The sequence below is a fragment of the Aplosporella prunicola genome (genome assembly GCF_010093885.1).
Source record: "Aplosporella prunicola CBS 121167 unplaced genomic scaffold K452scaffold_8, whole genome shotgun sequence".
Taxonomy (NCBI): Eukaryota; Fungi; Ascomycota; class Dothideomycetes; order Botryosphaeriales; family Aplosporellaceae; genus Aplosporella; species Aplosporella prunicola.
Window position 1 is genome coordinate 190,868 of NW_022983536.1, and position 20,457 is coordinate 211,324.

The 20,457-nt window shown below is 55.7% G+C and overlaps 7 protein-coding genes and 1 non-coding gene across 8 annotated transcripts; 3 read left to right on the top strand and 5 right to left on the bottom strand.

The window, feature by feature from the left end:
- Positions 1–652: 652 nt before the first annotated feature.
- Positions 653–1,536, top strand: K452DRAFT_224101 (uncharacterized protein; the record flags this gene model as incomplete). The annotated part of the gene is made up of 5 exons (XM_033536671.1): positions 653–698; positions 767–814; positions 841–1,159; positions 1,246–1,423; positions 1,486–1,536. 5 exons carry the CDS (start codon positions 653–655, stop codon positions 1,534–1,536), a joined length of 642 nt encoding a protein of 213 aa, XP_033399309.1.
- Positions 1,537–3,231: 1,695 nt separating this feature from the next.
- K452DRAFT_285636 (uncharacterized protein) lies at positions 3,232–4,596 on the bottom strand. The gene is made up of 4 exons (XM_033540145.1): positions 4,310–4,596; positions 4,200–4,251; positions 3,899–4,085; positions 3,232–3,815 (listed from the first exon to the last, which is right to left on the bottom strand). Exons 1-4 carry the CDS (start codon positions 4,449–4,451, stop codon positions 3,651–3,653), a joined length of 546 nt encoding a protein of 181 aa, XP_033399310.1. The 5' UTR covers positions 4,452–4,596; the 3' UTR covers positions 3,232–3,650.
- A 2,009-nt stretch (positions 4,597–6,605) lies between these two features.
- On the top strand, positions 6,606–8,738 carry K452DRAFT_224492 (glycoside hydrolase family 13 protein; the record flags this gene model as incomplete). The annotated part of the gene is made up of 6 exons (XM_033536690.1): positions 6,606–6,662; positions 6,715–6,808; positions 6,856–6,879; positions 6,930–7,093; positions 7,219–8,120; positions 8,195–8,738. 6 exons carry the CDS (start codon positions 6,606–6,608, stop codon positions 8,736–8,738), a joined length of 1,785 nt encoding a protein of 594 aa, XP_033399311.1.
- A 1,601-nt stretch (positions 8,739–10,339) lies between these two features.
- On the bottom strand, positions 10,340–10,435 carry K452DRAFT_t59. The gene has a single exon. It is a non-coding gene; the product is annotated as a tRNA-Asp (tRNA).
- A 711-nt stretch (positions 10,436–11,146) lies between these two features.
- On the top strand, positions 11,147–11,582 carry K452DRAFT_285638 (uncharacterized protein). The gene has a single exon (XM_033540146.1). The coding sequence runs from the start codon at positions 11,259–11,261 to the stop codon at positions 11,439–11,441; it is 183 nt and encodes a 60-aa protein (XP_033399312.1). The 5' UTR covers positions 11,147–11,258; the 3' UTR covers positions 11,442–11,582.
- Positions 11,583–12,983: 1,401 nt separating this feature from the next.
- K452DRAFT_204360 (uncharacterized protein) lies at positions 12,984–13,515 on the bottom strand (the record flags this gene model as incomplete). Its single annotated transcript, XM_033536081.1, has 2 exons — positions 12,984–13,062; positions 13,286–13,515. Coding segments are annotated over 2 exons (309 nt in total), but the record flags the coding sequence as incomplete, so codon positions are not given.
- Positions 13,516–14,544: 1,029 nt separating this feature from the next.
- On the bottom strand, positions 14,545–15,742 carry K452DRAFT_296609 (uncharacterized protein; the record flags this gene model as incomplete). The annotated part of the gene is made up of 2 exons (XM_033541928.1): positions 14,545–14,603; positions 14,659–15,742. 2 exons carry the CDS (start codon positions 15,740–15,742, stop codon positions 14,545–14,547), a joined length of 1,143 nt encoding a protein of 380 aa, XP_033399314.1.
- A 626-nt stretch (positions 15,743–16,368) lies between these two features.
- K452DRAFT_267809 (uncharacterized protein) lies at positions 16,369–20,309 on the bottom strand. Its single transcript, XM_033538857.1, has 2 exons — positions 17,716–20,309; positions 16,369–17,664 (listed from the first exon to the last, which is right to left on the bottom strand). Exons 1-2 carry the CDS (start codon positions 19,928–19,930, stop codon positions 16,727–16,729), a joined length of 3,153 nt encoding a protein of 1,050 aa, XP_033399315.1. The 5' UTR covers positions 19,931–20,309; the 3' UTR covers positions 16,369–16,726.
- Between the last annotated feature and the right edge of the window lie 148 nt (positions 20,310–20,457).

Genomic DNA, 20,457 nt, shown 5'->3' on the forward strand with positions numbered 1-20,457 from the left:
TTGATCATAATAAGTGAAGCTTTGTCTTCGTGAACAAAAGCCAACCCTTGTGCTACTCAACCCAGAAAAGGCCAGGATTTGCACTGACTCTGGTGTGAAGATGGGATTATAAGAACAATAGTAGACATCTCCGTTCGGTCACCTCCAGGCCCGTGCCACGAGCGATCAAGGCTCGGTCCGTCGTATGTTAGTAAGAAGTTGAAGCTTTCTGCGATTGGGTAGGTACAAGGAATGTCATCGCATATCAGAAACATCAATACTTCGAACATCCAGAAGATAACACCAGCGTCCGTGCAAGTCTCGATGATGCTGGCTTGACCGAAGCGAAGTGAAGCGAAGAATTACTGCATCCGGACGACGGGCCGTAACGCCAAGAACACCGCGTCTCTAAGAGGCAGAGAAGCGAGTCGACAAAGAACGGCGGGGTGTCTCGCTGAGAGGACAGCAACAAACGCGTCCAAGCAGGATGATGAAGTGAGGTGGTGAGAGGCAAGCAGCGCGAATCGCTGCCTTACCCGAAGCGGAAGCGGACGCGGGCCGGCTTTAATCCGCACTCGCTTGAATTTCGCACCACCAAATCTTCGAGCGTACCGGCGACGAGAGACGACCAGACGACGACGACCCGTTCGACACACCCCAAACTCGACTCAAGATGAAGTACATTCACAGCCAGGAGTCGCTGAACATCCCCGAGGGTGGTGAGTAGAGGACCGCGAAATCCGCAACGCCCGCCAGCGCCCCGGCTAACGCGAGTCGCGAATCACAGTCAAGGTGCACATCAAGACGAGGGTTGTCACCGTTGAGGGTCCCCGAGGTACGATTCGACCACCCGCCGCGAAGGCTCTCCCCGCGGTGATTTGGGAGCCCGGCAATGGCGAGACGCGAGGATTGACGGTCTCATAGGCAAGCTCACCAAGGACCTCGGTCACCTTGCGGTCTCCTTCCAGCACCCCAAGAAGGACCAGATCAACATTGAGCTCCACCATGGCTCCCGCAAGAACGTCGCCACCCTCCGGACCGTCCGCACCATCATCAACAACCTGATCATCGGTGTCACCAAGGGCTTCAAGTACAAGATGCGCTACGTCTACGCCCATTTCCCCATCAACGTCAACCTCGAGAAGAACAACGAGACTGGCCTGTTCGAGGTCGAGATCCGGTACGTGGGGTGAAGATCTGGGAGGAAGCGGCGGCTTGCGCCGGAAAATTTGGTCATTGTGCGCGGAGGCTGATTGCTGGCTACAGTAACTTCCTGGGCGAGAAGATTGTCCGCAGGGTCGTCATGCAGCCCGGTGTCGACGTCGTCGCGTCGAAGAACGTCAAGGACGAGCTCCAGCTCACCGGTAACGACCTGGAGAGCGTCTCCCAGAGCGCCGCCGATATCCAGCAGATCTGCCGTGTGAGGAACAAGGATATCCGGAAGGTCAGTTTGGATCCGTCGCGCGGACATTGGGACACGAGCGCCTGGCTAACCACAGCGTGCAGTTCTTGGACGGTCTGTACGTCTCCGAGAGGGGCAACGTCATCGAGGAGTAAGCGTGACGAACGGGGGTGTGCGGGTTTCTTCATGTGGGGATTGGCGCCATTTTTTAACAGCGAAAAACGGCATCACGGCATTCACGATGGGCAAGATTCAGGTGTAAAACCTAATTGGAGATTCCGTCAATGCTGAAAATTTCTTTTTCTCGTTCACAGTGAGCCGAGTGCAGCCAGGCCAGACAGACAAGACAAGCAGGGACGCCTGCGGCGGCGATGGGAGCGCGCAGCGACATGGGCAGCAGCGACAAGACAACAATTGAGGAAATCCAAAACCGACATCGTACCTACCTACGTCGTTGGAGCAAGTCGAATACATGGCGGCAAGAGAAATTCGTCAAGAAATGTATGCACACGTTACGGACACGACTAGGAACGATGTGCTGCTCAATTGCTCGCTCTCGCGCTCCCGCTCTGCCTGCTAACCGCGCAGGTAGTCCACTCCTGCTACGAAACATATCTGCCTATAGGCTGCCCCAGCCATGCTCTCGCGCCCCGCATGCCCACACGCACCACCACCTCCTCCACAGTCCCCTCCGCGGGCCCACCCGCTGCAGTCGCATGCGCAGGCGACGTCCGCCCGCGATGCCTCAAGCCCAGCTACGCGCCGACTCCGCCATCGGCATAACGACGCAGACAGACGGATGGATATAAACACAAGGCCGACGGGCTGGGCGCGTGGGTGCAGCATTTGCTCGCTCGCTGCCGTGCCGTGCCGTGCCTGTCTATCTGCCTGTCCATTGCCGTGCAGCGAGTAGCAAGCAGCGGGCTGCTGAGGCGGCGACTGCGTCATGATAGTCGGCCGGGCGGGTGGACCTTGCATGAGCGAGGTGAGTTCGCAGGCATGCAAACACCTAGGTGCCCAAGTAGGTAAGAGCATTTCTGTTTCGTAAACTCCTATCTATCTATTCGTTTTCTATAAGTACCTATTTCGTCTCTCCTCTCCCGCACATCCTCGCACCTTTTCTTTCTCGTACCCACGTTCAGTCCTCCCCACGCGCACAGACAGCTTCAACACCTTTACCTTCCCCCTCCCCCTCATATCCCATTTTCCAATTCCATCTCACTCTCTCCCGCCCTTCCCATCCCGTTCCCCAGGCACCTACCACCCCACGACCTCCCCAGCCCGATCTATTCCCTGCACCCCCTTTCCCCATCTATCTACTCTATGACCCCACAAAAGCACAACCAGTCATAACCACGTACTTCCATACCTACTTGGTACCGACCACCAGGCAGCACCCCGGCGCTAGTATCTGCTTGTAGTACGCGCTGCAGTGCATGAAGCGCTACCATCTCTTTCTTTCTTTGGCTTTGCGCTTCCGCGCCGCTCTCACTGCTACCGGCGGGGCAGGGTGATGGGGTTGAGGCGTACTGAGGTGGCTGGCTGCTTGATTGTGCATGCACTGGTACAAGCACAGGTATACACGGACGGGACGAGAGCAACGATAACAGTACCACGACACACACGCACACATACATACACAGCGACACGCCACAACAGACAACCACAGGAACCACCAATTTCCACTCACAGCATGTCTCGAAATACATGACAGGACACATCACGGCACCGCATATTTGTACGCACACACGCAAAAACCCAAACCGACCAAACAAAATCACAGCATTCTAGCACCATAGGCTATTAATCCTCTCATTTCACATCAGGCAAGGTAAGGCAAGGTGAGATGAGGTAAGTTAGGTTCGTTATAGTGGTACAGCAAAAAGAGCAACAGCAACAGCAAGCTCGCCAGCCCAGCCAGCTAACCCGCGTTCCCGTCCCCATCGCCGCCCAGCTATCGTGTGCGGTGCGACCGGTATTGGGTGGGAGTACATGTGCGTACGTGAGAGCGAAAAGGACAGCAACCAAAGCCAAAAAAGCGAAAGAAGAGAGTAGAGGAGGAGAAGAACAACAACTCTGTTGGTTCATTTACGGCGCGCCGACCTGCTGCCGTTCTGTTCCATTCCATTCCTATCCGTCCGTCCGTCCTTCCTTCCGAGCAACGCCATTCGTAAAATCAGTGGGTCGTCTACCCGCAGACGCCTGGGCATGTCTGCCTAGCTCTGCCCCTATCATTCACGCGCAGTGTGGGGCAAGAAGCGTCGGGTGATTAGACCAGGGCCTCTTCGGCCTTGGCTTCCTTGTCCTTCTTCTTCGACTTCTTGGTCGGGGCTGGGCCCGCATCCTTCTTCTGGTGCACGATGAAGCGCGTGTAGCACTCTTCACGATCCCACTCGAAGCCAGCGAGGATGGGATTGTCGAGTTCGTCGTCGGACTGATGACAATGGGTGTTAGCTGGACGTCAACATGCATTTGAGTATGGGGATGCCATTCATGGCATTGTGTCAATCGACCTACCCTCTTCTTGAATTGCTTGTAGATGGCGTCTAGCGCATCCTTGATTGTCACGCCCTTGAGGTTCCGTGCTGTCACGTCGAGGCCTAGTGGGAAGTGCAGGTCGATCTTCTTGACCATTGGTGTGACGAGCGGCTTCTTTAACGCGTCTTTCCAGTCTTCCAGCGTTGCTGGTGACGTGTTGAGTTTCCTGGAGATGGTCAGTTTGCTGCATCGGGCTGCACAGTGGGCAATGACGTAAGAGCAGGGAGGGGTACAAGTGAAAGAGCGGGGTCAACAACAAAAGTAGGACGGTCAAACGTACCAGTTCAGCTTTTGAGTCTCGGGTGCTATCGCAAGGTCTACATTCTGCTTCTCTGGGAGCTTGTCAGTCACGGCGATCTGACCCCGGCTGCGGCACGTGCCACGACTTACCCAGGTCGTTGATGTTATGTACGTCGGGGTTGCTGGCGCTGGACCGGCGACGAGCCTTGTGCTCGAGCTTGTGCTCGTGAGTGGGAGAGCCGGGCTCGACGGCGGAATCGACCTTGGACAAGGGTGCGGTATCGGCCGACATGGTTGGAAAGAGGTGGTTGTGCTACGGAAACTCGAACAGAGAGTGTAGCAGGTGGACTGGGAGCTTGATGGAGCTCGCAGCAAAGACGATGGTTGGTGGGTTGATTGGACGTTGGGCAAGACAGTTGCAGGCACAGCTACACAATGGATGTGTGAGGGAAGGAAGAAAGAAAGGGAGGGCTGGGAGGGGCAATATAGCTACGAGCGGGGCGTGGCGGAAGCGGGCATTGGTGGTACAGGCGTGATGATGGGATGAGGAGACGAGCAGCTGACCGTCGACATGAAGACGGCAGTTGGTAGCGCAAGAGGGCGAAAAGCCCGCAAGCATATGCTGGTCACACCATCCTGGCCCAAGCTCCTAGCGTGATCTGGGGTCAAATGCGGGGGGGGAAGTCGCGGGTCACGATGCATCGGTCGCTCTTTCCTTCTCTCTTTCGCTATTCCGCGCGCGCGCCAACGCGGAATCGGCAAGGGCGGCCATGCCAGCTAAGTCCCATACAACTACTCTATCTAGCTAGTTATACTAAGAATACGTACACCTACAGACTCTCGTATGCATCCCCGCATACACCACCCTCTCTCTCTCTATCCCCGCTCTCCGCCCACCATGAAACGACCTCACACGACCCTCCGCCTCCTTTGTCGCGCTGCGTGCCGCACGACCCGGCACGCACACCCTTTGTCTCCCACGCTTGACGCATCCGCCGCGGCTCGGTCACGTCAGGCACCGCGCCCGCACACCACCCCACGCTAACCCGCGACGCTTTCAAGCCTCGGGTCCCCGTGGCCTCGTCCAATCCCGACCTCGACATGCACCGCAACCCTCGGCTCGTCCGCCGATCAGCCACACCTGCGGCATTGAATGCGCAAGCAGAAGCGTACGGCTGCATTCGTATTCTCTCTTGCTGCGTGACCTGGCATGCTTCCCGACTATCGGTCTCTTTATGCGATCTGCGCCCGCACTGGAACGTATGCCGGCATCCATAGCTCGACTAGCTGTCCGTAACCAGCTAGAGAGAAACATCTCGACCCAAACAGACAACCTAGCTTTAATCCTTGAGCTACACGTAAGCTATTCAAGTAAACATCCCATATGCAAAGTAGCTCGCTGCTCCAATCACAAGCAGCGACACCACCCCGGCAAGAACCTTACTTCAAGGGGGTGAGCTGCCTGTGTGGCTTTCGGAGAATGAGCAATGGCGTGGAATTGACGGAGGGAAGTCCGCGATGCTAGGAGACGCATGCCGTGAGACATCTCACATATGTAGTGCAAGGCACCCTCGTGCTTACCTGTGATGTCGGCTGTTTCGACGCGACCTTTATCGACGACAAAGGCGTCCCTGTGCTCGCCTTTAACGGTTGATAGGGCGAAAAAGCATCGAGTCGAACCGTCGACTTGTTCCACGGACGTGTCACGGGTGCACCAGGCACACGGCTTATATTGCCCCTTGATTCCCTGTTATAACTACTCTACAGAGAAGACATTGGGTGTTGACTGCGACGCAGACGGCTGCCTTCCGACTGGGCCTCAGCTTCAGCGGAAGCGTATCGATAAGTCGTCGCCGGACCACGGCGCCAAGCAAACGCCAAACCGACGACCTGTTACACGTCATGACGAGTTTTGATGTCACCGTGTCGTCCGGGGAAACAAAACCGGCACTCCAATGTCGGTCAGCGAGAGCCGAAGGATTGATTCGCCGATAGGGACTTGCCGGATGTCAGGCTCGAGGCCCCCCGCGTTGTGCGCGGTACGCGACGACAAGGATGGCTTTTCAGGGTGTGACGGCCGTTACAGTAGTGTCTCTGGAGGACAGAGGGCTCTGCGCGACCGCTGAACACTGCCGTTTGACGTGTCGCTGAACTGATGAGAATCGCCACCTGTCCCATCATCTGTGCTAAGGGCGGACACGACTAAATCGGCCAGGCGTTGACCGTCGTAGCACCAGCGCTATGATGACGTCGGAGGCCAACGTGTTGGAGTGTGGGGGCAGGAGGTTCCACGCCGCACCTGAACCTGGTCCGCGCTTCAGGGTTCGCATCACAAAAACCTCATCTTATGCTCCGTCTTATCCTGCGCCGCAATATTTTCTTATTTAGACTCCCTCCCCGTTTTTCCCTTGCACGTTCCTGACTTCAGATACCCCCTTTTGCATACATGGCTCCAACCGGCGTAGACAAACACAGGTGGTGGAAGGACGCTGTCGTTTATCAGGTGCGTCAACTTTTGTGTGGAGAACCGAAATTCGGCCGCTGACGGGAGACAGGTCTATCCGGCCTCGTTTCTGGACACCAACGGTGATGGTTGGGGAGACGTGCCTGGCATCACGGCTAAGCTGGATTATTTGAAGGACCTGGGAGGTTTGTTTGCTCGGCCTTTTTGTCAAATCTCTGCTAATGCCTATCAGTGGACATAATATGGGTCTCGCCGAGTATGTGAGAAGGGCCGCAAAGCCTACTGTCGAAAACTAACAATTTCCAGTCTACAAGTCCCCTCAGATTGACATGGGATACGATATCTCCGACTACAAGGATATCGACCCCGCCTATGGCTCCCTCGAGGATGTTGACGAGCTCATCAAGGAGCTGAAGAAGAGAGACATGAAGCTGATGATGGATCTGGTGGTCAACCACACCTCCGATCAGGTAAGTTCAATCAACTCATTTCTTCTCAAGTTTGCATACTTTTCTTGGAGTTCCGATCCTCTTAAGTCTATCAACTATTTGTTTTATGCGTCCCTGGAAAACAATGTCTAACAAGTGCCGAAAAGCACTCTTGGTTCCTCGAATCGCGCTCCAGCAAGGACAATCCCAAGCGGGATTGGTACATCTGGAAGCCAGCCAAGTATGACGCCGATGGCAACCGCGAGCCCCCGAACAACTGGGCGATGATTCTCGGCGAGGCCAACAGTGCCTGGACTTGGGATGAAAAGACGCAAGAGTACTACCTCTCGCTCTTCACATCGGAGCAACCCGATCTCAACTGGGAGAACCCCGAACTGCGGGCCGCGGTGCACGATGTGATGCGCTTCTGGCTGGAGCGGGGCTGCTCGGGTTTCCGCATGGACGTGATCAACCTGATCTCCAAGGTGCAGGACTTCCCGGACGCAGAGGTCACAGTGAAGAGCCACAAGTACCAGCCAGGCGACAAATATTACGCGAACGGGCCACGGCTTCATGAGTTCCTGAAGGAGATCAACAAGAAAGTCCTCAGCCAGTATGACACAATCACGGTCGGTGAGATGCCGTTCGTAAGGGACGAGGACGAGATCATCCGCATCGTTGGCTCCGAGGAGCAAGAGCTCAACATGATCTTCTCGTTCGATATTGTGGACATTGACAACGCGCCCGGCGACTTCAAGCTGGCGTTGCATCCGTGGGACGCCCGCGACCTGCGCCGCATCGTGACGCGCTTGCAGCGCCTCATGATCGATCGCGACGGCTGGAACAGCCTCTTCGTCGAGAACCACGACCAGCCGCGCAGCGTCAGCCGTTTCTGCGATGACAGCGACGAGTGGCGCGACACGGGCGCGAAGCTGCTCTGCTTGATGCAGACGACGCTGGGAGGTACCGTCTACGTCTACCAAGGCGAGGAGCTGGGTATGCGCAACATCCCGCCCGAGTGGGACCCGCGTGAGTACAAGGACGTGGAGACGATCAACTATTGGAAGAAGTGAGTGCCCTCTTCCTCCCATATCCGCCCCCACACAATCCCGCCCCCACGGTTAACTAACACCCCGCACGCAGGATGAACGCCAAGCACCCCAACGACAAGGAAAAGCTCAACGAGGCGCGCAAGATCATGCAAAAGAAAGCGCGTGACAACGCACGCACACCGATGCAATGGTCCGCGGAGCCGAACGCGGGCTTCTGCAACCTGGCGGGCGAACGCGGGCCGTGGATGCGCGTCATCGACGACTACAAGACGGTCAATGCGGCCGCGCAGGTGTACAACATTGTCGTGGGGCAGATGTCAGTATGGCAGTTCTGGCAGCGGGCGCTGCGCCACCGCAAGCAGCACAAGGACGTGTTTGTGTACGGCGACTTTGCGCCCGTGGGCGACGAGAGCCCCAGCGTCTTTGCGTATAAGCGCTGGTCCGAGCATGAGGCGTTTGTTTCGGTGCTCAACTTCTCGGGCGAAGAGATCGAGTGGGACATCCCGGCCGATGTGGGCGTTGAGCGCTGGGTTGCGGGCAATTATACGGCTGATGAGGACGTGGATAAGCCCAAGGAGGGGAAACTGACGCTGGGACCTTGGGAGGGCTTGTTGGGACAGTGTCGGGTTGGTTAATTGGGGGTGGGTTGTCGTAGAGTGGTAATAGACTTATTGGCTTTGCTGTGGGGTTTACGCCTCCTTGCACCCAACACCTATTATCGCAAAGCTATTGCTTTTAGCTGCCGAGATTGCGTCTTTTCTTTTAATACAACATACCGGTGCATGTGGGGTATGGAGAACACATATACCCACCGCAGACTACCCAGCTCCGCTAAAAGCCCAAGCACATAGCTTGACAAGAACCTATCTATCAAGGGCATTTACAATGTATGACCTTTGCAAGAGAAAAGGGTCTAGCCACGCTTAACGAAGACTCAAAAGAAACAACGAGAAGAACTTGGGTCTGAAGAATGGCGACCCGATCTTAAGTCGAGTGGGCAAGCAGTCTGGTTATACACGAGGTAGGTTAATCGAATTGCCTAATCACTGTTCTGTACCTAGGCTAGATCAAAGACAACGCATCTGCATGAACGTAGCAGAATTAGCACGCCCCGATCGATCTAGAATGTGCACTGAACAAGCATCTGCAGAGAGAGTAGTAAATGGCTAAGACAGGCGGAAATGACGGCAAGAAAATAGTGATACATAAGATGGAAACCTTGCAGTAGATCTTTCTGTACCCGTCCCTCTCTTTCGTGTCTATTCTTTTAAAGCTCTGGGTATGTCAGTGCCTTCTTCAGCACCCGGCAGGGCTAAGCACCGGGGAACAGCGCTCTTTTCTTGTTAGCACAGCAGCATACCGAACCAATGAAGCCGGTCGTCGTTGGAGATGGATCGGTGCGTGCGCGTTGCGTGGTACTGTAGTGGCGTCGGGGGATCTGTCAAGCGTAGGGTTAGTGTGCCTTGCGGGCGTTTACTGGTGCACAGTCTCGGTGGACTTGCCCACCTTTCGACTATATACTAAGTAAAACATACTATACCTCTAGAGTACTCCTTGGATACATGATGAAGACGGAAGAGAGGCTCTATATAGCTATCTCGCTGTAAGTCCTTTTTATTCCGCTGACCGCTTAGTATTCTGTTTTTAGTCCGCGCACTGTTTTATAGACGCTTACCTAGTGCGATGAAGTAGTATACGTGCGAGACCTATAAACCGCTCCCTATGGATTACTCCGTAGCTAGTTCTAGAGGTTGCGCTCGTGGCCAGATATGATGCTTGAGTGGGACATGTAAATAGTAACTATACTTGCTCACCGGCTGTTGTAGACAATATGCTCGTGCTTAGATACGGAACTATCTACATTGCTTACTGACTACTCACTGACATGTTCCCCCGAGAGTATTAAACCGTACTGGACATGCTCGCTGGCGTTATAAATCAAGAATGTTAAAGTATTTACTATACATATACAATTCCATCTTTTGAATCCGCCCCTTTGACTTGTCGTACATGATGCAAGTTCAAACATGCAGCCATAGGAAGCAGTCTTGCAAAAGCAAAGAGAAGGAAGCAGCGAAAGCCGATATAGTATCCCCTAGCCACCCGATTCATTTTGTGCAGCACACACACCTCTATACAAATACATCTCAAGTGATACCGCATTCGCAAATCATAAATTAAAAACGCAGGAAAAAAAAAAAATTAAAAAAAAGAAGAAAAAAAGCAAAAGAATGAACTCTCCGACGGGGAATCGAACCCCGGTCTCCCGCGCTTGCTAATGAAGATTATCATCAATGACAAGCGGAAATCATCACCACTAGACCATCGAAGATGTAGGTGAATGATCACCTGATGGTTGAAAAGTGTTTGCAATTAATGCACTATATACATCAAATTAAATGTAGGATGTCAAAATTAAGTCTGTGGATTGTAGCTGGCTTGAGGGTTGGGAGAGGAAGGTTCGAAGTCGGGCTGTGTAGGTGTGAGTGTGAAGCCCACCAGATAGAAGCGTAAAGTTAAGTTTATCCTATTACGGGTTGTGAATTCGCGACCCCCCTCCCCTGCTAGCGCCGTTAGAGCCTATGATTACTTGTGATATTTGTATAGAGTAGAAGAAGAGAACCAGTTATGATATATAGAATCTATGTGTGCTCTAAAACTATTTCATCTACATCCGGGACTCGGGCTAGGAGCTAGGCAAGGTGTACTCTGTAGGGACTGGTTGTATCGTCTCCTGTCTTGCTAAGCTGTGGATCTCGGTTCCCGGTGAAAGACGTTATATAACTAGGAAAGGCGTCTTGGCAGCCTGTAAGACAGTGGCTGGCGACATGCGAAGGAATACGCTGTACTACCTGATTCGGTAGGTGTTGAAGGACAGATGATAAAACCAGTACCAACGCTATGGAATAAGCAGGCAAACTATGGTAGTCTATGGTTTCGGTATACTCAGTACAAGGTGGCACTTCTACAAAGAAGTGGCGTAGTTAGCACACCCCGACCGATGTAGAATGTGCAGCGAGCAAGCATCGACGGAGGTAACAGTTGTAGAAGTCTTACTTAAATAAGTATCGCCTAGAGTGTAGTGTAAAGAACTCTTTAGTACAGTCCTTAACCCTCATCGCTAGACCCAGTCTATCCTCATTAAAGACCTAACAATGCAAGCTCCAAGAAAGCACTCATACCCAACCCGACCCAAACAATCCACCACGTACCTGCGCACCAAACCAGAACTCAAAGCCCCCCTTAAGAACCCCCTATCTATTCCACCTCCCCCTCCGCCCCCCACTACTCCCATACACCCTAACCCGCCGACAGAACCAACAGCGCGCGCATGCTGACACCTGGTGCAAGCGCAGCAGTGGCCGAAATTCGTCGGCCACTAGAGGCAGCGACAGCACACCCAGAGGGTGCCTACGCGCGTGTTTGGCGCTGGCATTGGTGTGTGCGGGTGGGGTGGGATGGGATGTTGTGGAAGCGTGAGAGGAAGAACGTGATTGAGAGAAACTCTTTTTCGTGAGAGGAGTCCGCGGGAAATATGCTGCTAAGGCTGCACTGAGTGAGCTGCGTCAGTAATGGCAGGTTTGATAGCCTAATGTCTTTAACCAGGAGCAGTGAGGAGGAAGGGATATGGATATCAGAGCGCCCTCCTCTCCTCTTTTATACCAGGTCGTTAGAGCAAGCAACACAGCAGCGATCTCGATCGCGCAGCCAGGTTCCAGCTCTCATGTAGCGGAAGGGCGCATGCTCGATTGTTCGTTAGGGCAGCTTGTTTCTAGACGAAACCCGTCACCGAGCCAGCACCGTCTTAGCTGACCACGTAAGCGTGTAAGCGTGCAAGCAAGCAGATGGGGGCAAGTAACCGTCTGTTCAGAAGCCAGATCCAGATCCCACTCCGCCGTATCACGACCAGAGAGGTGCACAGCTAGATGCAAGCGCGCCAAAGAGATCGATCGATCGACCGGGAGAGAGATGTAAAGATAGAGAGATAGAGAGATAGAGACACAGACGCATCAGCACCCCGCGCTATTCTACCTTTCCCCAGCAACCGACCACACACGCCCACAGCGCGAGATCCAGCCAACTAAGGCACTAGAAAGAAGAAGCCTCCGGCACCGTCTATAGGTAGGTAAGGAACGCACAAGCACAAACTGCGAAAAAACAGCACTCACGGAACGAAATGGCACTGCGGTGGTGATAGCAACGAGATAGAGAGAGAGAGAGGGAGATAGGAGATAGCGAAGACGAAAGGAGCCAAGAGAATTAGAAAAGGAAAAAGGATCGAAGGCTTCTCCTCTTCCTCTCTCTCTTTACATGGACCTCCCCTCTGAGACAAGCCTTTGCGTATGTTGTGTATGTACATGCAAAGGTAGGACAATCAAAGCAAGACGAAGCAAAAAGCCAAAGAAACAGAAACAGAAAAGGACGACATGGACCGTATGTTTGGCCGACCAGCTGGCTCGTCTCCCATCCGTCCCCTAGCCTCATCAATAAATATAGCGCAGCAGCTCCCGGTTCCAGCAGCGCGCACACAACGACGCAACAACAACGAAAACAAGTCGAAGCACATCTAACCTCTTTTTTAGCAGTTAATTTAGCGGGCAGGCCGACTCAGCAAGGCGCTGCTTCTGCTGGAGTAGTAGTAGTAGTAGTAGTAGTAGTAGTAGTCTCGAAAGAAAGAAAGAACAGAACAGGTCATATTTGAATTGCCTAGGCGAGCTGGGCGAAAAGCTGGCTACTACTAGCTACACGTAGCTAGCCGGTAGCTATAGTGACAGAGTGATAGACAAGCAGACGGAGCAAAGCCATGGCTGACGGGGTGCGTGCGTGCGTGCGTGCGTGCGTGCGTGCGTCTACTCGGTGTTCTGCGCCTTGGGGTCGCCCTTCTTCAGGCCGGGGTCCTGCAGGATGCCCTCGGCTTCGAGCCTTCTCCGCGCCTCCTCGAGCGCCCAGGTCTGTATGCTGTTGAGGCCGTTAGCCGGGATTCAACCCTCACTCAACCAACCAATAAATACGATCGCCAATCCAATCGAATTCCGCGCCCCTCCCTATCCAGCCATCCCATCTCACCTCTCCCCATCACCAATTGACATCCCCACCCTCAAAAAAAAAAAACCCCCAAAAACCCAAAACCAAAGCCACACACTCAAAAGCAAGGCACCAACAATGACATAAAAACACATACCTCGTATCCGGCTTATAGCAGTACGCCACAGCCGCCAGCCCCAAGCTGCCAAAGAACCCCCACGTCCAGATCTTCTCCCAGCCCTCAGGCTGGTACTTCTCGCCGGGGCGCACGCCGAACAGCCAGCCGCCGGGGGGGTCGTAGTGGTCTTCGTGGCCGTGGTGGCTGTCGGCGGCGCCGCCCAGGCGGGCGCTCGTCGAGCTCAGGGTGCGGCGCGCAGCGACGCTTGGCGTGCGAGCGACAATGCTGACGGCGGCAGGGGCGCGCACCACCGAGGTGCGCAAGAGCGATGCCATTGTGTTTGCTTGGTTGCTGCGAGAGCGGGAGGGGGCGGGCCGAGATCGTGTGCCTGTGAGTGAGGTCGGTGGAGCTGGTGCTCGAGACGGCGAGAGCGAGCAGTGGCGGCGGCGACAGAGCTGCGCGGCTGCTACTGAGTGCGGGGGGTCGCGTGGTGGTGGTGGAGAGTGGAGATGGGACGCGGTGCGGGCGGTCGGGGTGCGTGAGGTGCGTGAGGTGGTGATGAGGTTGAAGTTGATGCGTGGGCGGTGCGCGTCGCTGCCCGTAGTCTACCCAACCTTGCCTACCAAAGTGCGGGCTGGCACTTCACTGCTTGCTTGTTTCCGAGCTGCGTCTCTTGACTCGGCAGCAGGTTTTTCCTCCTATCCATTCACGCCTCACTCTGCGCGATTGGCTTTGGTCTTCGGTTCAATGGAGACTATGCTCGTTTCGCAGAGTTGAGGGCGGGCGGCTGCTGAGCGCACGCCGTCCCACCTGATCATTTGATTTGATACGTTTCCCCTCGTCCTGTCATCAGCAGCATCCATGACCCGTTCCATTCCGTGTCCCGTTCGTCATATCTACATGTAGTCCGTAAAGTCATCGTCTATCCGTAAGCATATTAGACCTGTTTCCCGACGAGCCGTCCCGCCCCGTCTCGTCCCGTTGTTGCCTCCCGTCCTATTCCGTTCTCAAAGAACAATTATCCAGGTATCAATCAAGCCACAATCTCGCAAAGTGCCGACGCACATTAAGAGAAGAGAAGAAAAATTGGGTTGCAAGCGACTCAGCACGTCCGCTTGCACAAGAAGTAAAAATCCCGTAAACGCCGTAGGATACCCGCTCAATGGCTCCGCAGAGCCAGGGCGGTTCCTATGATGCAAGATTGAAGATGAGGACAAACGAAGAGCGTGTGTGGGCTCAGTCGCGCTCTCTCGTGAATCCGCGCTTTAGTGGTTGGGGGTATCTTTCGAAAGCTTGTCTCAATGCCGCGATTGAGTATACCGCGTGCCATGAGATCTCCTGTCATCGGAACTGGTGCCTGCTTTGAGTTTGTTAGCATCGTTTCGCAAACATACACTCTCAGGAAGACTTACTCTCACTGGTGTAGTCGGTGTAGTAGTAACTACTACCGTATCCGGAAACCTCGCTCTTCTCCTCATGGCGTGCGTCGTGTTTCCTCTTAAGGCCGAGCGCGAGAGCAACAGCGCCCAGTCCAGCGAGTACACCGCCGAGGCCTCCGAAACCGCTGCTCTTCCTCGGCGGTGGCGGCCCTGATGGTGGCCTGCCGACACCGCCGTACCAATCGGCATGAGAATGACCGCCAGCGCTGTGGCGGTAGCGCTCTTCGACGTATTCGTCCCTGACGTGTCTCCTCTTGCCGCCAATACCGAGGAGGGCTAGCAAGCCGTCCCAGGCTGCCTTGGCGCAGCAGAACAAGAGGAGAGCCGCCAGCAGAATGACACCAGCGATAACACCAATGACGATACCAGCGATAGCACCACCGCTGAGTCCGCCACCGTTGTCTTCGCTCTGGTGTCCCGTAATGGGAGCGGTGGCCCCAGTCGCAACGGGCGACTCAAAAGGCTGAGTCGTTGTGGGCGACTCCGTGGCTGTTACAACGATAAGCGTTCCCGTTGTCGGACGCAATGGGGCAGAGTAAGACTCAGACACACCAGTCCCTGTCGCTCTCACGCCTGGGGAAGTGGTCACGCCGATGGCCGCACATTGGTCATCAAGTTTGCAGTACTGGTCGGAAGCGCAGCAGATGCTGCCGCAGGAACTCTCGCCCTTGGCCGTGTTGCACGAAGAGTCGCCCGTCGCCGTGGCCTTGGCCGAGGCTCCGACCCAGTCGCTGTTAATGACGGTCTTGGTGATCAGGTTGGTGTCGATCTCGGTGCTGGTGTGGAACTGCCAGTAGCCCGAGCTGGCACCGGCGCCCTTGGAGGTGCACTGGGCCTGGTTGTTGGAGTCGGTGAAGCAGGATTGGTCGGAACCGCAGCAGTATTGGCCGGACCAGCCGCAGGGGTTTGCGCAGCCGCCGCGTTCCAGCAGGCGGGTGGCATTCTGGAGCGAGGTGTAGTCGAGTTCGGGTGCAGCCGTAGGCAGAGGATTTGCCGTTGCCGAGGGCGGGGAGAGCGATAGCGCAACGAGGAATGTGGAGAAGAGGAATCGCGACATGTTTAGGCCCTTCATTCTAGGCGGAATGCGAACGGCGCCAGCGGACACTGGCTCGCTCTTTGGCGTCCGAGGAATGCTGACGGGTCTCGTAGGAGTCGCGACGGGCGGCGGGGTGTGTGTTGTTCAGGCTTCCCGGTCGGCGGGTAGTCCTCGGTATGTTGATCTCCCGTCGATTGGTGCGATGTGGGATGTGGAAGATGTAGAAGGTAGCACACTCAAGAGACAGAATGCAGGACGAGCAAAAGACACGGATGGAGAGAGTGAGCGGAAAGTGCGAGCGAGAGTCTTACTGCCAGGAGCCGTGCAGCAGGCTGGGTGGGCTGGTTTATCGTCGTGGAACCTTTCCCAACCTCCCCGACCAGCCACTTGGTCACCAGCAGGGCCAGCGCGCACCACGGTCCGCGCCCAGGCCACCACGACGCAATTGAGAGGGGCCGGCGGCTAGACTCTCGAGGCAGTGCTGCCCCCATAAGCAAAAAAAATGCGCGCGCCGAAAAAAACACTTCACTCCATCGTTCCATTGTGCGCTCAGCCTGGTGGAGATGCCCGCACGCGCGACCCGCGCCGGGCCACGTGCTCACTGTCAATCCTCAAGACCCTTAATCGGCATACCTGGCTGTTTGCACGCTTTTCCCAAGAGAAACATTATTAACAGTCGGCGCTTATAAGGGGGGCCGACTGTAGCTACCTAGTATTATGATAGTGTCTTAGTAGTAATAGCCGTCTCTCATCAATAAAACCAAGAAGCTGCCTCTTTATTCAAGCGAACGAACAGCCAGCCAATCGACGGCGCGACTCTGGCCAAAAGTAAAAAGAACTAGAGCGAGGCGATTAAATGTGTCCTGTTGTGAGCGTCGGCTTGCCAACCGGCGCTTTTTGCCGCAAATAAAAACGAAAAAGGGGTATAGGCAGAATCGAAAGGAACAACCAAGGAGACGTGCTGTGGCCGCACAGAGACTGTCAACAAAAGAGAGACAAACAAAATTAGATGAACGAGCTTTCGGTGCGGCCTGTAGGCGGCCGCGCTTTTGTTCCTCCTCCCTTCGTCACCGCTGTCCAATCCTCCCACTCCTTGGCCACCTCCGTCAGGACGTTGCCCATGACGACTGCGCTCGCCATGAGCCCGTGGCCTTCTCCCTCCAAGATGCGCACCTCGCACCGGCGCATCGTGCGGCCGAGCCACTTGACATTGTCGACCGGAACGCGCGTGTCGCGACTACCGTGATGAATTACGACTGGGCGCGTGATATCGACGTATCGGAAGCCGATGGCTTGCGAGCGCTCAAGGCAGACGAGCAAATCGACCGCCGGGTTCGCGTTTGTCGTCGCAAGGTCCCACACCGCGAGTGTGAGTCTGGTGTCATACTCACGACGACGGTTCTGCTCGGCGATAGTCATCGCCGCTTTGGCCGAGAGTGCGGCTTCGTGGTTGGGGTCATCGGGGTTAGCAATTGCTGAGTCGAGCGCGCTGCCATCGGGAAGCACGCGGTCCATGAGCATCATCGAATCGCGTTTGTTTGCCGCGACGGCCAGGCGAGCAGCAAGCTGGGCAGTATCGCGCGACACAGTAGTCTTGCGCTTGTTGTGACTACGATCACGTGGCGACTTTGGCACGCTTCGAGTGAGGCTGGCGCTAGTAGCGCTCATGAACGTAGAGTTGGCAACCTTGAGCAAGGGTGTGGGAAGCACACGAAGCAAACGCTGAGCGCGCGGAAGCTGACGATCGGGATGGGGCGAGTCAACGTGTAAACCTACCGCAGTCATCTGCGACGGCGGAATCCATGGAGCCAGTAGGTGAACGCGGCCTCGAATGTGTTGAGGCATGCGTAATGCAGTTGCAAGAGCATAAATGGCACCGGCTGAGTGGGCCATGATCGAGAATTTGGTAATTCTAAGAGCTTGACAGATGCAAGATACATCGTCTGATAAGAATATTAGTAAAAGCTGACATTCACAATCGGTCAAGTACATACCTGGCCAGCTGAGAGGCGTCCCATTCGGATCCGCCTGGCTTTCACCCACACCAGGGCGGTCCGGAGTAATTAATCTCAGCTTAAGCGAAGTCGCGAGCTCATCGTAAAAGGCCGTGACATATCGGGTCAAGCCCATTCCCACGCAACAAAAGACAACGAATCCCTGGGGATCGCCGACCTCCGAGAAGCATATTGTCCTCCCGCTATTGGGCTCCCGCACCCTTTGCGTCAGACGCGGAGAGAGCAAAAACGTCTCCACTTCGTCATCAATCGAGTCGATGCTGGAAGGCCTGGGCGGTTCCTCGAGGACAGGCTCCGGGACATAGGGCGGCTTCACTGCCATTAGTTCTCTGTCCGTCTTTGCATTTTTGAACAGCTTCTCGTTGTGTTTAGGTTCAGACTTGGAGGGAACATCGGAGTGAGACCAGCGCTTCTTTCCCAAGGAAATGGAGTTGGACCTCCTAGGCGATGGGGGAGGGAGGTAAACAGATTGCTGTCTTGGCGCCGGTTCGGCGCTAGCCGCTCGGGACGGAACGCGAGACTCGGGGGGCGTATCGAGATTGACATGCAGATCGAGTCTTTCAGCAGCCTCCTCGAGCGACCTCTTGTTCCTTTCTTTCATTACACTCGCAGCATCCGAGTGGCTGCGCGCAATGGAAGGCGGGGTGCCCAAGACCTTTCTTGCCTTGGCGTCGTCGATTGTGGACATCGAGGTCCGGCTCAGAGATTGTAGCGAAAGTTCATAATCAATCGGCAGAGAGTCTTCTGATTTCCGACTTGGATCAGGTGATCTCGCTTGCGCTTCCAATGCCGTTTCAACGGTCGGGGTTGACCTCATAGCTGAACGCGGCGGAGTCGTGGGGGTTAGCCCGAGCAGCCTGTGCGCCTTTGCGATGGACTCAATCATCGACCGTTCCTCCATCTCAATGACGCGCGATGTCGGCGACAGCGGCCCGAACTGCGGTCGCGCACCATCATCTTCGACGGTCAAGTCAAGACGCAGTCTTTCGGATGCTCTCTCCCGTTCTTCCTTCTGCCGTTTCAGCTCCTTGATGCGTCGGGTGACGTCGTTGTCTTCCTCGTCGTCGTCCAAGGCTTTCTCCTTCCCCTTTGGTTCCCTCTCGTCCACCGGTTCTAGTCTCAGCCTGTCGTTGTCCTCAATCACTGCTCTCGACCGTGAAGATTCCCTGCAGGAAGAGCGCGCCCTAGTCGCCGAAGGGCTCCGTGATTGGTTCCGGAGACTGGAAGTTCTGGATGGAACGGCTCCCTCATAGATCTCAGGACCACGACGAGAACGACGAGAACGACGGTCGCTTTCCACGGAAGCTTTCGGCATGCTCGCCGCATCGTTGTCAGCGGGCGGCTCTAAAGACACCTGCGGTGATTCTTCTTCCTCGATCATCGGCGAATGCTTGAATTCCGACTTTCTGGGACTGGGCGGCCCCGATCCACCTCTGTGGAACGACAGTGAATCCAGTCCCGAGGTTCGCAAGGAGATCGGGGACCCAGCAGCGCTGCGCATGTCGGTATCTCTGCTGCCGCGCAGGCGCTCTCTCGAGCTCGTGTAGCCCAAGCTCCTCGTTCGTCTGGCGCTCGTTCTGCTGTCCAGCGAGGCCCTACTGGTACTAGAGTGTCGGCGCAAACCTCTCTGGATGCTGCTCGCTATGCTGCTCGCATCGTCCCTGACGCTGGAGTGTCTGGAAGTCAGAGAAGTAGAGCTCCTCGACGCCGAGCGAATGTAGTTCTTCAGCGAGCTTTTGGAGCTCTCCCTGCTCTGTTTGGGCTTGGGCGGCGCGGTGAGGGGAGAAAAGCCAGAGGGCGGTTTGGCGGTTTTGATGACCGGAGGGGCAGCGGCGTCATCGATGTCTTCCTGGTACTTCTCTTCCTCCCAGCGCTCGTTCCTGTGCACGCCGTACGTGACGCCGAAGCCGTCGCGGTCGGCGGGGCTGGCAGGCACGGAGTAGCTCGTGCCTGGGCCCGAGCCGCCGATTGTAGGGATGTTGTTTTCGAAGTGGTCATGGGCCGGCAGAGAGATGGCGGACAGGGAATCGATCAGAGAGGATATGACTTCGGGCGAGGCAGGCTTGGGGCGGGGGCGGGACGGGTCGCGCTTGGAGGGGCGCTCGTCGACGCGGCCGGCGGGCAGGGAGTGCCTAGTCGGATTGGAGGTTGCTGTGCGCTGCGAGGGCAGGGCTGGGATGGAAGGGCCCTCCATGGCCGGTAGAGGTGGCAATGAACTGGGGTGTTCGGGTGTCGCGTCGTACAATCAGTAGAAGAAATGCGCGGTCAGGGTTATGCGTCCTCCACTGGGTGGTCCTGTGGCAGACAGCGGCATGGCGGACAGGCTCACGGGAAGCTGCAGGAAGCCCGGGGCGATCTGGTGGCCATCAGCAGCAAGGTGGGCCAATCCGGCCAGGTGGTGTTCGAAGAAGCTCGGAGGCTCTTGGATCAGTTGGACAACATTATTCGGCAGCGCTCAGGGAGACTCTGGCACGACTCAGGGCTGTCGCGCGCGTGCTTGCGGGATCTGCACTGCGACGTGCGAGCCCCAGACCTATCCGAGACCAGGGGCTGCTTGATTTCCCACGCGCGTGCTAGATTCAGTCCGTCACGCCCCAAAATCGTCCGGCTCTCATTTCGCGCCCCGCCGTTGTCCGCCAGTGGCTGGTCACGTGAAGCGAAGAGATGAGTTGCCGCGGATATAGGGTTAAGAAGTTATTGCACACGGCTCTTTCTTCCTCG